This window comes from Pomacea canaliculata, linkage group LG1, assembly GCF_003073045.1.
Source record: "Pomacea canaliculata isolate SZHN2017 linkage group LG1, ASM307304v1, whole genome shotgun sequence".
NCBI classification, from domain to species: domain Eukaryota; kingdom Metazoa; phylum Mollusca; class Gastropoda; order Architaenioglossa; family Ampullariidae; genus Pomacea; species Pomacea canaliculata.
In genome coordinates this window covers 20,103,018-20,117,619 of record NC_037590.1, presented here as the reverse complement: position 1 = coordinate 20,117,619, position 14,602 = coordinate 20,103,018, and the positions used below count along the sequence as shown (strand labels likewise).

General features: G+C 39.7%; 1 protein-coding gene across 1 annotated transcript; it reads right to left on the bottom strand.

Annotated features, from left to right (window-relative positions):
• Nucleotides 1-4,308: 4,308 nt before the first annotated feature.
• On the bottom strand, nucleotides 4,309-9,950 carry LOC112576951 (substance-P receptor-like). The gene is made up of 3 exons (XM_025259841.1): nucleotides 9,535-9,950; nucleotides 8,112-8,265; nucleotides 4,309-6,311 (listed from the first exon to the last, which is right to left on the bottom strand). The coding sequence occupies exons 1-3, from the start codon at nucleotides 9,867-9,869 to the stop codon at nucleotides 6,078-6,080; spliced, it is 723 nt and encodes a 240-aa protein (XP_025115626.1). The 5' UTR covers nucleotides 9,870-9,950; the 3' UTR covers nucleotides 4,309-6,077.
• Nucleotides 9,951-14,602: the final 4,652 nt, after the last annotated feature.

Sequence of the window (14,602 nt, the reverse complement as noted above, 5' to 3'; positions counted from 1 at the left end):
TGGTCACCCAAGGTTTGTTGTTAGGATAAACATACACTGCTTTGATGGACTGGTGCAATCAACACTATTTTACTCCTCACTTTTACTTCTAACTGTGTGTTAAATGTCTGTATGGGTATGTGAGCAAAGACAAATTTCTGTCCTCCTGGGCAGACAATAAAGTCTGTTTTGATTTGATTTTGATTTGATTTTGATTAGAAATGTCAGAGAGTTGACTTGATGGTTCTGTAGTTTTTGATTTGTTTGTTGTTGTTGTTGTTGTTTTAATTTTGTTGTTGTTGTTGTTTTGGGTTTTTTTTTAAGTCTAGAACGTCACATAGTGTATAATTAGTTTATGAATGAGCAAGTGCACGAGCATCATTTATTTTCTTAGCAAGTGGCTGTACAGCAGGTCAAGGCTTGTGAAGCCAATATTCAGACCACTTGCACTCAATTGTAACCTCGCAAGTCTGCACTACGTTCTGAATTATCACACCATGTTTTTAATAGCCCTCGATGTACTATCGTGGTGCACTAAATTTAAGATGTGTTGATAAGATAGAAAATAAATTTTGTATGCATCTATGCTTAATAAACAATTAAATAATCACAAACCTCTATTTTAAAAAATGCTCCCTTTAAACTCGCAGCATTATATGAGGTTAAAAATTATATCGTTCATTACATCATCATCATCGTGATCGAATCTTTTTCTTAACACTGTTTCTAGTACAGGCAAGGTATAAACGCTTCGCCATATTTTTATTGTACCTAACAAAGATTTCATTTTTTAAAATGTTTTAACAATAATGATAACAATAAATATATACAATATATACAATTAGAAACACGCCTATATGGGATCATGAGCCCAGCGCTTGAAAGAAAAATGCTGTATGGTGTTACTACGTGAAGAAACAGAAGGATGGACAACGATCGATGAGAAAGAAAGAAAGAGAAGAAAAAGGGGCAATGTAGCAGGTTAATAGTAATGGACTGCATTTAGTGAGTACTGCTCAAGGAAAGTTTTTTTTAAAATGCACTTTAAAAAAACTCATGCAATGGTAAGTGGCGGATATATTAAAGAGAAACGAGGTTCCACTTCTTTGTTGCATCACAGGTAAAAATCTAGCGACCATATACGATACTGTTTTGGCGGCAGCTGGTCAGAGGAAGAGATCGAATGATTCTGGTTGGGATGTGAGGGAAGAGAAGTTCGGAGTAATAGGCAGAAATAGTGCATCCAAAGAAATTAATGCACAGTATGGATAATTTGTGCTAAATGCAAACAGGAACGGGTAACCCGTGCAGAGAACGAAGGAAAGGAGTGACATAGTCCCCAGCCCGTTCTTAAAGGTTTTTTTTTATCACAGACTTGCAACGTACAAACTTAACAGTTTGTCCATAGAAAATGTCGGATGGTACTAATCTTAACGGAGCTCATAATAAGTATTTATCGTTACTTTGTGGAAAACGACATCTTTTGGGTAGGCAGACAGAGGTCAAACCCTAACAGCATTCAATTAAGCCATCAGGATTTCATTTTTGTCAGTTTTTAATAAGCTTTTATCCATCATCCTCATCCTGTTGTCAGTTTTTCATACCTTAGAGAAAACAATGAATTGTTATCGATGAGAACAGAACTCAGTCCCCAATTATCATTTCTAACCTTAGAAAGTGTTTCGCAACAATCGTACGATCGTGGGCACTCGTGTAGTCTTTCGAACCGAGATATCAACCAGTCTGATAACAGTTTACCACTGTGCAAAATGACTGCAAAGGTCGTTAGTGCTGCATGAAGTGAGAGGCAGTTGTGTTTTTCTATATTTTTGGTGATTAAGGTTATTTAATAAACGAAACATTTTCAAACATTACTACCAGAACACAGATAAAATGCAATGACTAATCAGCAAAGTGAAGCTAGGGATACCCGGCTCAACAACAGTTTAACGAACACGCTTTCTCTGGCAGCGGATAGACTCGACCGGGCTTAGTGACTAAGCCACAAAATTGGGGGATATACAATTATTATCTAACTTTACAAACTGAGCCGACGATTCGGTTTGCGCAACGCGTCGTGGCGAAGTAACCGACAGAAAGCGATACCCATTCATGCAGTGTCACCAGCAATTCAGGGTATTATTATTATTATTATTATTATTATTGTTATTATTATTATTATTATTATTATTATTATTATTATTATTTGTTATTTATTATTATTATTATTATCGTATTATATAGTCATCGCAGCACCTAGCCTTGCTGCAGGTAGCGAGAGGTTTTCACTAACCATGCATGCATGAACGAATCTGTGTCAGAGGAATCAGAGCCTGCATCCGCTGACATTAGTGTCGTTTTTGGCTGGCATTTGCTGTTGGTGTGGTTTCCTGTAGCTGTCTATAGCACCTGTAGTCTGTATATTTGTTTTATAGTCACAGAACGCTTGAGAGAGTCTTTGGCACGGCTTTTCTTTTCTCTTTTGAAAACAGTGGAAGTTCCTGAACCAAGAAAAGTTTTGTTTTGTTTTGTTTTTGTTTTGTTGGGGTTTTTTGGGGTTTTTTTTTGGGGGGGGTGTTGTTTTTTGTTTGTTTGCTTTTTTTGTTTGTTTTGTTTTTGTTTTGTTTTGTTTTTTTGCTCGTGGGATACAAGCCAGAGGTTTCAATCGATTAAATGTTTGAATTAATTAAGCGGAAGAACTCGCAATTATTATATACATGGCTGGTTGGATGAATGAAGAGAGAAGTGTTTTTAATGGAAATGAACTAGTCCATATGCAAGCATACACAAACGCAATAAGCCACGCACACGGATACCGAACATACATATTACAAACTCTTACAAGACCGTTTGACTACTAAAGACATTTTACAGACCCTCGCGTGCACTTAAGAGCATGACAACAATTTAAATGAAGATATACGGAATCTCTGGGATATACTGTAAGTAGATACAGCAGTGCTTGAGAATCAGAACACGTATGTTTTTAATGATTTCGAACCGATAGTGTGACAGTTCAAATGCCAGGTCTTATCAGTCCGGTTGCATTGATCTACAAAAGGTCGCATGGTTCACACTGGCGATAACACATTCAATGTTTCAAAATCAACCACAGGCTCTTAAAAAGCGCTCAGCTGATACAATCTTTATCGCAAGTGTCAGAATATGTTTCTGGGTCGAGGTGATTGTCCTTTACTCATTCTTGAGAGAAGTGCTGAAGGTCCTTGATGCTGTACAGAGATCCCTGATAACTTGTTTACTTCGATGAAGTCATTGCTCAGCATTTTCTGGACTACCACTGTGACACGTTTAAGATATTTTGTACCCAAACTTCTATCTATACATGTCAAGGATTATGTCGACGGTGCAGTAATCGCTGCCATCTGTAACCTAGTATGGTAATGTCTCGATTTCGGAGCTGAGATCTGTGCATAAATTAGTTTGAGGTATAATTTATTTACTCTTTTTATTTTGTGTATGGTATTCGCATGTACTGATGTGTGGACAGTTGGAAAAAGTATCTCTGGCATCGACAGCAGCATGCGGTGACAGCAACACTTGCAGTCTCCACCCTTGTTCCTACGATGCCAATGTTTCCGCTCGTATCTTTGTTCTTGCGTCTCTGTCTCTGACCCTTTCCATCCCCGGAGCACGTGACCACTTACCATCTCTCTCTCGTGGAGCTGCTGCCCTCTTCGCGTCTCGGGTCTCATTAGAACACAAGCAACATATCGATTCGTTTAATTCTTCCGACATGGATAGTACTTGCCATAAAAGATGATGTAAATTTTTTCAAATGTTTGTCTGCTAGAACTGGGCATAACCGTTAACTTAATTATATTTCGATTATTCCATCTTTTCTTTGGAATATGCGCAGTATGCGTAGCTAGAGTCGAATGCAAAATGACCCTACACTTCGATGTTCTTCTCCATGCAATAGCTGCCCAATGTTTTTCTTAATTAGTTTCAGTATTAAGTGTCATTTGTTATAGTTTCGTTTTTCTGGTAGATTCTTAAATGCATAGCTGGAATATATATCCGATTTCCAATGGTTTCACAAAACATCAAATCCCTGGCTTTGAATTTTGTGTTTCCGTCCAACGTCTCTCTTTTGACCCCCATTCCCTTGATGTTCTTCCCCCTCCATATGCCTTTATTGGGGTCTGCGCGTGCGTGTGCACGCGTTTGTGAAAATAGTGTGTGGGTGTGTATATTATAAGGTAATTATGTCTCACACATACCACACCAACAAACACACACATAAATATGTCACTCTATCTACAAAACGCCTTACAAAGCACGTATTTGTAAAAAGCTATTGTCGTTATTGATATTTTTTAAAATATCATTCGTAAGCCTAATGAGTGTTTACAAAGGACACAATGATGTCGGGTTTGGATAGTCTGGACTGTTTCGTGATTCCAATTTAATCCGAAACTAATAAGATAGTATGTACAATGAAAGCCCTTCGTGCACTGAGAGCACTTCAAATATTTGAGAAGTTATGCCTGTCAAATTACCACCAAAAAAAAATCAGTTTCTAAAGTTTCTTTGGTAAAATATCTTACTGCTATTCACTGCTGTTCGTGATGTACAGAGGAACACGCCAATTACGACCTTACAGCAGCCATGTTTAATAAGCGTCTGGTGGCTTCAGAGCCGAATCGTGCCTTGAAGTGTCTGTCACGTGAAATCAATGTCATGGTTGGTGGCTCAGAAATACACGATGTGATGGCGCTGTACCTGGCATCGACTGGCTGGCTGACTGGCTGGCTATGGTGTCGTTTCCCACTAACTTGCGCAATCTTGCGTGAAGGTCATCGGAAGTCTAGCGCTGAAAGTGGAAAGTGGAGGGCTGAGGGGGAGTGAGGACTGAAATGCTACCTCACCCAAATTCCGTTCTGCACGGGTAAAAAGAGCATGGGGGAGGGTGTTCTCCACTCATGGCCGTGTTGTGAAAGACCAGTAAATATGTTGTTATTGCAATGTACCAGCGTCGGAAGAATAGACAAGGCTTGCTTACAAGCGCTTCTAAATATATACACATATGTTTGTCATGATAAAACACAAATATGCACAAAAACATACGAGACAACATGGCAACAGCATTAATAAATAGACATATGAGATATCTGTTTATCAGTAAAATATACGATTTAGAATATCTATTACACATTAACTACATACCGAACATTTTTCTTTCCTTTTTTACTTTGCACTATTAAAGAAAAAACAGGATGTAGTCATCTGATCTGTGCATTACCTCCAAAAGAATTTTTATTAATGTACATTTCTTAGTGTTAACCCGTTCAAGTGTCCGCATGTTTTAACTGCTTGATGAAATTAAGATGACTTTTTACTCAGATTAAAACACGACTTGACACAAATTAAATCAAATGATATTTCTTTTAAATACATCGTATTGACTTATCTCCAGGTATACATATTACAGTAAACTTTGTACTGAGGACATTTTTTTTAAATACAATCACACATCAGGTGTATGTGCGGGCAAATATTCTTATATGGCACACATTTCAAGGACAAAAGGCCAAAGGTCGGCTGTTGAATAAGAAGTGATTAAGGCTTGGTGCGTGACTCACTGAAGGCCATGGTGCGAGTACGAGCAGCTGAAGAGATGGATGGTGGATGAACTATTTGGAGGAGTGGGGGTGGGCTTGGGCTACAGGGAAGACAGGATCAGATTCATACAAAAGGAGAAATTTTTGTGCGATCCTCCCGATGCATTGTAATTCATGGAATTATTTAAAACTAAAGTCTCTCGTCCCGTTTTCTGGTAGTCCCCGTCTTTTCCGCAAAAAATAAGTTCGGAGAGGTCAGACTCCTCAGTCTAACGTATTTCAAATATTTTCAATGCTGTAGCTTGACCAGCGGACCTTGGACAATGTGCGCACAAGCTGGCATGCGATATGAGTATCTCTTTGTGTAACGATCGTGTATGCGTATGTTCAATATGTGTGTGTGTGTTGGCATACGTGTGCGGACACAAGCAAGGTGTGATCGGTTAGTTGTGTAACCCGCTCAACCTTTCGTTGCTGATGACAATGAAGCTGAGAAACCAAAAGGTATCGCTGTTGTCAGTCATCTGGCTGACCCTGGGTAGGGTCCGAGTCTATGGAGGGCGACACCCTGACAGAACAGCACTGGAGGGCTTGCCTGAAGCCAAACAATACGAGTAGTCCAGTCCGGAAGTTGGGGTTGTACATGACGTACAAGCAGAAGTTGTATGCTGTACTGAAGGCCGCTAACGCAATTCGCAGCATGTTGATGGCTCCGTCAGAATAGAGTGAATCGGAGATTCCGCTAATTTTCTGTGGAAAAGAAAAATTCAAAATAACATCTTTTAATAATAAAAATCGTTGATACACTGTATTATTTTGTAATAAATCCATCTTCTACATCATAACTAAGCCTGATAAAAAAAAAATCAAAGCTGTCTAAACTAACAAGTTTTCTTGTCACACGTCATATTGCTGTGTATATATTATATAGATCGTAAACGTCTGTGGTGATACAGATATTTTTTTTTATAATCTTACTGCTTGGATGTGCTAGCAGGTAAGATAAACTCAGTACAGTAAGGAAGAACAAAATTAGCATCCGATGGTAATCTTGGCGCTGCGTTAAAGCGAATAATGAACGGCACACCCTTTATATGGATCTCAGCAACGCCATTAATTAAATGGCACTAAACCTCCCCCTCCTGGTCTTCTTCTTGTTCTCCTTCATGTTTTGACAATTTAAGATGTAATTCTTTCAATGACCTTAAGACTTCCTGTTGTCCTAAAAACCACAATTAATCAAAGGGTAAAAATATGTCTAGAATAAGTCTTCAGACAATCCGCGAGACACACCAACCTTTCTGTTTGCTAAAAGAAAAGGTCTATTCTGAAGCTGACAAGTGTCTGTATGATTAAGCAATGGGGAAATGGTGAATTATACGTCTAAATAAGACCAGAAAAAAATCAGAAGCACTGAAGCACTGCCACAATAGGATATTGTGGATGTTGTTGGCTGTGCAAAACCTTTTCCCTCTTCAGATTGGCATGGCTTAGCCGAAGATTTCCGTGGCAGAGATGGATTGTTCGACACTGTGAGCGCACAAGAATCGATGGGCTTTGCTGCTTCTCGGTGACACAGTTTGATATCCTCACCATGTGTAAAGGGGGAAAATAAGAAACAACATTCAAAAGAGACAAGTCCCTTGAACTCGTGAACTTTCACCCTTTTCATCAGGGTGCTTCATGCTTTTAGTGGTCATGCGATGACGTGTATTTAGTGAGGCAAAGTATGTTATCACGAGACTTCCTGGAGTTTGACGTCACAAAAGAATGACGTCAAAGGTCGTCATTAAGACAAAAATAGAAACCGCCATGATGAGCATCCAAACAAGACAGATCGTACAATATGAATGATTAAACTAAATCCAAGGCTAACTTCTATATCTCTGACATGCAGAACCAGGATTTTAGGGAGATTAAGACTGTTACAGTGAGCAACGGAGCGAACCAGCATGCATGCGTGCATGTTAAATAAAACACACTCAAAACAGCAAGCTGAAGAAGGGCAGCGTATAAATTGCATGGTTCTTGTTTTAGGAGCTATAAAACTAAGTGCCAGTCAACTCTCATTTACGAATGATGTGACAAATATTTGCTTCTGACTATACTCAAAATAGAGAACAGCTGCTGCCAGTGTTTCGATTTTCCCGCGCGCTGTTTACTTCATAGTCTGGTGACATGCATTCTTAAGAAATGGATTCTTCGATGTTGCCACTGTGCTACTGCTATCTACCTAAGTTGCAGGTCGGGTGTGGGAAGTTGGGGGGATGGGAATGACGAGTAGCACTGAAATCACGAACTTGTATTACTGGTCTGCTTGCAGACGATTTTTTCCAGTTGACTACTAAAAACGAGAAAAGTGTATACAAAGCTTCCGGTTTATTCGCATTCATTGTTTAGACTCGCCAAGACTAGCAGCGGAAACTTCGCAAGAGGCTAAGCGTTGGTCTCGGCAGACAGACAGCAATATAGACAAAAATGGATAAATTAGTAAGTAAATGAGTATATTATAAATATATCAATTTTGTAGCGAGCAATGTCAGCAGGTACCTCTAGAATTAGCAGCGCGAAGTAGGGCGCCCATGAAATAATGAAGAAGGTGGCAACAAGTATTAACATCTTCACCACTATCATTCTCGTTTTGTACAATGTCTGAAACACTTGCCCGCGCTGCTGGGACTGACTGCTGAACATTCCCATGGATCTGTCGAAAGAAATAAAATACACTTAGCACATCCTCGCCTTCGGTTATTGCATTAACTTTGTGGAGGATGAAAATAGAAACCCGTAACAAATAATTTTGTTTAGTTTCGTCATCTTTCCAAATCCCTCTTCATTTTTGACAATATCATTAATAAAGAAGAAGTGTCTTTTCGCTGTTGGTTTTTTTTTTTCAGTAAAAGCTTATCTCTGGCTTATCTTACACCTTTCTGCAGAATTTCTTAAATGGTAGTGATCAGAAAAATCTTCCAAAAAACTAAACAAAGCCCGAACGTGGTCGACGTCTCTGCCAGCATTTTTCGTCTATTTTGTCTATGAGACACTCGACAGGTGGAAGCGTGTGCTATCTTCATTATTATGTATGTTTGCCTCCCGATGACACAAACCCTCGTTTTTGCTGGATGTTATCTACTCCTGCAGGATATTGTAAATATCGGTATTAGAGGCCGAAAAGGATCCAACTTACAGCTGTTGAAAAAACAGAGAGAAAGTTAATAAAATGCTGGCTAAAGGTTCGGAGATCACGGAAGTTTAGAGTATTTTTTTCTCATCCTCCTTAAAAGAAAAAAACAGAAATTTTTCGTCTGAAAAATATTTCTATCAGTCTTCCAGAATAATTGCTTTTTTTTCCCTTTTGGAGAGTACTACAAACATCATCACTCACAGGAAGAAGTCAACAAGGGTCCGTAGTCCTTAATAAAGGGTAAGTCAATCCCCTGAGCAACATGGGAAACACGAATACAAACGCTTTGTCTCCATAGTTATGAAACGGAGCACAGACCCCGCAGATGTCAAGTTGTCCCTGGGGCGATAATGATAAAGTAGTGGTAAAGATGCCCCAGAAAAATAACGCGATGTTTACGGGATCTGCACACCGCTTCGTAACTTCAGAGACAAGTTGTTTGCCCCTGTTTTCTCCCACCTTTTCCGGGGCAACATTTTACTTCACTTCCTTCATAACTGTACAGGGATCCGTTTACAGTTTACACTATCAGTGCTTTAGCCAATAAGAAAGTTGCGACAAAATCAAAATACTAAACAGGTACATCTGTGTCCTCTTTCTGTGCATGGTGATGTTTGTAGGTGTATCTCCAGAAAGAGTGAAGAGTATTCATCCACATTTTTAAGAATAGCATCTTGCTCTGAGCTTTACTCGGAATACTATTGCATTCTGCTAGACATTTTTTTTCCCGAGGGTTATAAAAAGCATTCTAGACTGAAGAAGTGAGAGACACAAAATTGGTTTCCTGACCTGAAGAAGAGCAGTATCCTAGTGTAGTTGCACAGGAGAGTTATTAGAGGAATGATGTAAGAGACCAACAGCAGCCCCACACCGTTGGCTACAGTGAAGACGTAGGACACGCCATTGCTGCCACACCTGTACAGGGTGGCGTTCGTTTCCGGGTCCTCGCTCGTGTACTCGGAGTACTCGTATAGGGAGGGTATGCAGAACGTGAAAGCTATCAGCCATATGACCCCCGCGGCGATGATAGTTGTCCTGGTTGTGAATCTCTTGCTAGAGGACACCACCACGATGGCTTGCGTCCGCTCGTAGGAGATGACCATCATGCTGTATATGGATGTCATGATGCAAAGAAGTGGACACGTGTAGACAACACGGCACAGCAGTTTACCTGTTAATAATAATAATAATAATAATAATAATAATCATAACAACAACAATAATAATAATAATCATCATCATCATCTCGCGAATTTTGAAGTTGATTTTTCCTATGTTACATTTTTTTGGAGAAGTTAATTACGATTGGAGCTTTCTCAGCCCCCACCCCATCACCACCACCTCTCCAAATGGCCCTTAAAGAATCTTTAATGACGTTAACAAAAATCTCCTTCGAAACACAGGTAGCATCTTCAACGCCCATCGACAAAGCCTGCAGGCTAGGTTTCCGTTAACGGTTGATGACGTGCACTTTAAGTATTGGGTGGTTTGAGGAAAGAAAGGGGAAAAAACCTCACAGTTACCCGAGAGATTGATTAGCTTGTGCCCTGACCAGACAAGCATCATGTTTATTCCATTAACAGCGAACTTGGGCTGTAACGGTTATTTGCTCTGCGCATCGGTAATTGAAAACCTTCCGACGTCGGCCCAGTGACGTCACACGAACGACTACTGGTCAGCTTTCGTCTGCTTTTATCTTTTGGCTCTGAACCTTATAGTATTTCGAGTGGGCTTAAGATGACAACCACATGGCGAAAAACGACCGTAACTTAAGAGTCAGACATCCTGGAAAGATTTGTTTAAGCTGAGGAAAGCCCTGCTTCGACTCAGTTGTAACAATGAAATAGAAAAGAAATGTTAGTGAATAAATGAACTACGGGCACAAGAAGTTAATGCAACTAATGCCAGAACAACTATAAGAAATCAGAAAAAGCTACTCAAGGAAAAGAGGTTTTGTAAACTTAAAAATTAATGAATCAACAAACAGAAGTCTATAGAAGTAGCCTATGCATGATGAACCGTCTGAAAGGTTTTTATCTTTTTTTTTTTATTTCTTTTTTTTTTTTTCGTTTGAATATGTGTGTTGGGAAATGGGTTTCATCCGATTGATTAATATTGACAGAAATATCCTTTCTATGCATCGAAAGCAAAGCCAACAAAGATTAACGATACAAAGGTATTCAAGATACATTTTAGAAAGCACTTTTGAGACATAATCGTGCACATGACCTCAAAAGTCGACCGCCCTTAAAACTCACTGAAAATTCCGGAAAGCCTCCAGGGTCTGAAACGTCAAAGTACATTTGAATGTACATGTATTTTAAAGTAATTGAGATTTAAAGCGGGATGGAAGCATTTTAACCCTTTCATCGGATTTACCGTAAAATAGCTGTCATCTGCAGAGCTACCTTTGTCCAAACTACTGGAACCACGAATGGGATGGACAGTCGTCTTTATCTGTCTCTTGTGTTCTCTTCATAAGTCCCAAGTGGCATGAGTTCTTGGCATGAGTTTACAGGGACTTTTTAGTATGCTCATGTGCAAAAGGATCAGCCTAACTGAATAGTTTATTGATAACAGTAACAGTAAATGTTTAGTTACTGTTTCTAGAATAATTTATTAATGTTTATACCTTGGTACCTAATTCGTTTAAATTGAAAGAAAATGATGTGTGTATTTACAACAAAATTTACAATTTAAAATTCAACCAGCATCGAAAGAACCAGATATAACGCATGCGCAAACGGAAAAAAAAAGCGTGGCTGGCTATCAACACCAGTGCTCTATCTCGCAAGAACTCGTGATTTGTCAGGTATCAGAAATGTGAGTTCATGACAGAAAGGCTGCTCGTTATTTTCTGCATTTGAGGTCATGACCAAGTCTTAGTACGAGTTGTCAGTACTTCCTGTTTTTGAATCGCTTCCGGTCGTTAGTTCCCAACGTCTTGAAGCAATCTCTTGATCGATGTTAGGTGCGACACTCCTGGCTTATATGTAATCTGGGACCGACTAGAAAAACATCGAGCTTCTGTGTTTCCGTGATGCTCAGAGGAAAGACTTCTTCGACGACTCATGTGGAATATGCCAAATAGCTTCCAGGAAACCATCGAGTAAGAAGCAAAACCACGTACAATAAAAAAAAATCAGTGTTGATAGTTTGCTGTGAGCATCCACAGACATCATGTATGAAGCACAGCGCTGTTAGAACAGATTCACATTTTTTGCGTTTTCTTCTTTAGGTTTCAACCGTTTTCTGGTTTCTGGCTGAGATGCACACTTTTCGTCGACTGTCTTGAATGTCAAACCATGGATGTGTATAGGTGGATTGCTCTGTGTCTGCCAAGACCAACGCTTGGCCTCTTGCGAAGTTCTCCGCTTTCAGTCTCGGCGGTCCTAAACAAAGAATGTGACGAAAACGGAAGCTTTGTAGTATCATGGCTCATTTTAGTAGTTAACTGGAAAAAAATCGTCTGCCAGCAGTCCAGTAATACAAGTTCGTGGTCCCACTGTGTTGATCTCAGTCACCCATCGCTGACAGCACGTCATCAGGGGTCGAGAGCTGTTTTCTAAAATACTTTCAGATTGCTTGTTTCCACTCGAGGAAAATGCGAAATGACAAGAAAAGGGAATGTAAGGCGATTAGTGATGACAACTCATGTTGAATGCTTACAGCAAATAAACATGCAAGACACATGCTTAATAGACTACCACAGGGACAACTGAAAAGTTTTTAATGACTGGTATAAATTTATCAGCACGGGATTTTTTCACTCTGCCCCCTGCCCCTACTTTCATTCTCGCCGTCCATCACTACACGGAAAGATTCTCAAAACACTAACGAAAAAAGGAAATGGACAGGCTTAGCTGTCACGGCTACAATCATTGGGAGAAATGAGACCGTTATGTTAAGTAGGCATCTCCGTGGACATTTGTGACGTCAGTGATTTGATCTTTTCCAGTGCGCGCGTGATGGTCTTTAAGGAACGGTGAAGGGATTCTGGACTAAGCATCTTTTATTAAACGGTGTAAACTCAGTGATTAAAGAAAATCCTTTGCATTGTTGTAGACCTTTATGGTCGAAATGAACCTAAATGGTTCTGGTAGATTAGTGATAAATAGAAAGAGGGAATGAATGTAGCTCTTGACTTGCAGGTGATCTTGTGCATGTGTACTGGGGGTGTGGATTTGGTGTTTTGTTTTTGTTTGTTTGTTTTTTGGGGGGTTTTTTGTTTTTGTTTTTGTTTTGTTTTTGTTTGTTGTCTTGTTTTTGTTTTTTGTTTTTGTTTTTGTTTTGTTTTTTGTTTTGTTTTTGTTTTTTTTTTTGCTCATTTAATTGTTTTGTTTGAGGCTTTTTGCTTGTGTAACGAGCAATTTCTTGCACCAATCTTTCAGATAGCAGCGCGGCAATAGTGGTCGTTGTCGTTTGCACGAGAATTGTAAGGAATGCAGCTATATCCGGTACCTTCAATCTCTACCACAGAGTCCTGTCGTTGCTATGGGTCTGCGGAGCGCACCATGCTTTCACCCTTTCCACTTACCGTTTTTCACTGTCTGAAGCCTGGCAGCTTGAAATTTCACCCGGAATTCCCGAAATACTCGTTTGTGGTATAAATGGGAAAGGAGAGAAGAAAACTGTGAGTGGGCGTTCGCACGCAAACTTGGAAACCGTTACCCTGCCAAAGTAAGCCGCATCATAAAAACTCATTCTGTTAGACAGGTGGCAGAACTAGTTGTCTGACATGCAGCTGATAAAAATTAGCTGATTGATACCCGATTTCTCGCTTCTAACATATATATTAAAGCCTTCCGTAACACCAACGTATGTGCGTGTGTGCATTTGTCTGTGTGTGTATGTTTGTTGTTACTTCTTTTTGCTCAAATATGTTTGTCTACCTTTAAAATACATATCTAAACGAGAAGACTTCGAATAGTTTCTAACCTTCATATCTAAGAAATTTCCCGCATTATGTGATACGTGAAAAAAAAAGCGAGTGAAGGGGATTTCCAGCTCTTCTTTCACTGCTTTGAATGCCTTGTCCCGAAAAATCTCAAACACTCAAAGCGTGTGCTTGATTTTTCGAAAAATTCAAAAGTCACAAGGGACCACGATGGGGAAAATAATGTAGACCCAGCTTTGTTGATGCCCGAGGTCTACAAGCAAAAAGACCAGTATTTTTTTTTTTTCGAGCCACTCAAAAATTCAGTTTCACAAACGTCCACCTTATTCCGTCTTCTATTTCCCATTTCTGGAGGTTCATAGTCTGACTTTCATAGAAAGGTAATTTCTTACTACACATTTTTTCCACAAAAATATCTTATTAAAGATAAAGAACAGTTACAAATATTGACAGAATAATTGCAAAACAAGAAGAGACCGGTGGACTTATCAGAATGATTAGTCTTACGAGATTGTTTATAGTCAGTGGATCCTCCAGAAAGTGCCGCAGGGAATAATGAGATGGCTGACATAATGGGGCAACGGCTGGAGCGAGAGCGTAGTTAGATGTCTGCCTCTGTCTCGTGTTACACCGACACCACGTCCTCGGTACTGCAGTCATCATACAGAGGGCAATAGAGAACGAACGTCTGACGACAAGAAGCTGGGAGTCTGGAGTGGCAGTCGTCTTCTCCGTCTGCTATTGATATATCTTCGGAGACGTCCCTGCCTGACTTTGTCGCTGGAAATAGGTCTGACGTAGTGAAAATCTATGGCCTCCATCTTGCCGGTGTGGAAATTAGGGAATCATGGGATATGTGCCTATAGGTGAACAAGAACGTCACGTAGACGTTGACGCACGTGAAAAATGTGACTCTAAGCTACTTTACTTAGCCAAATGCCGACAGGCATAAATATACAA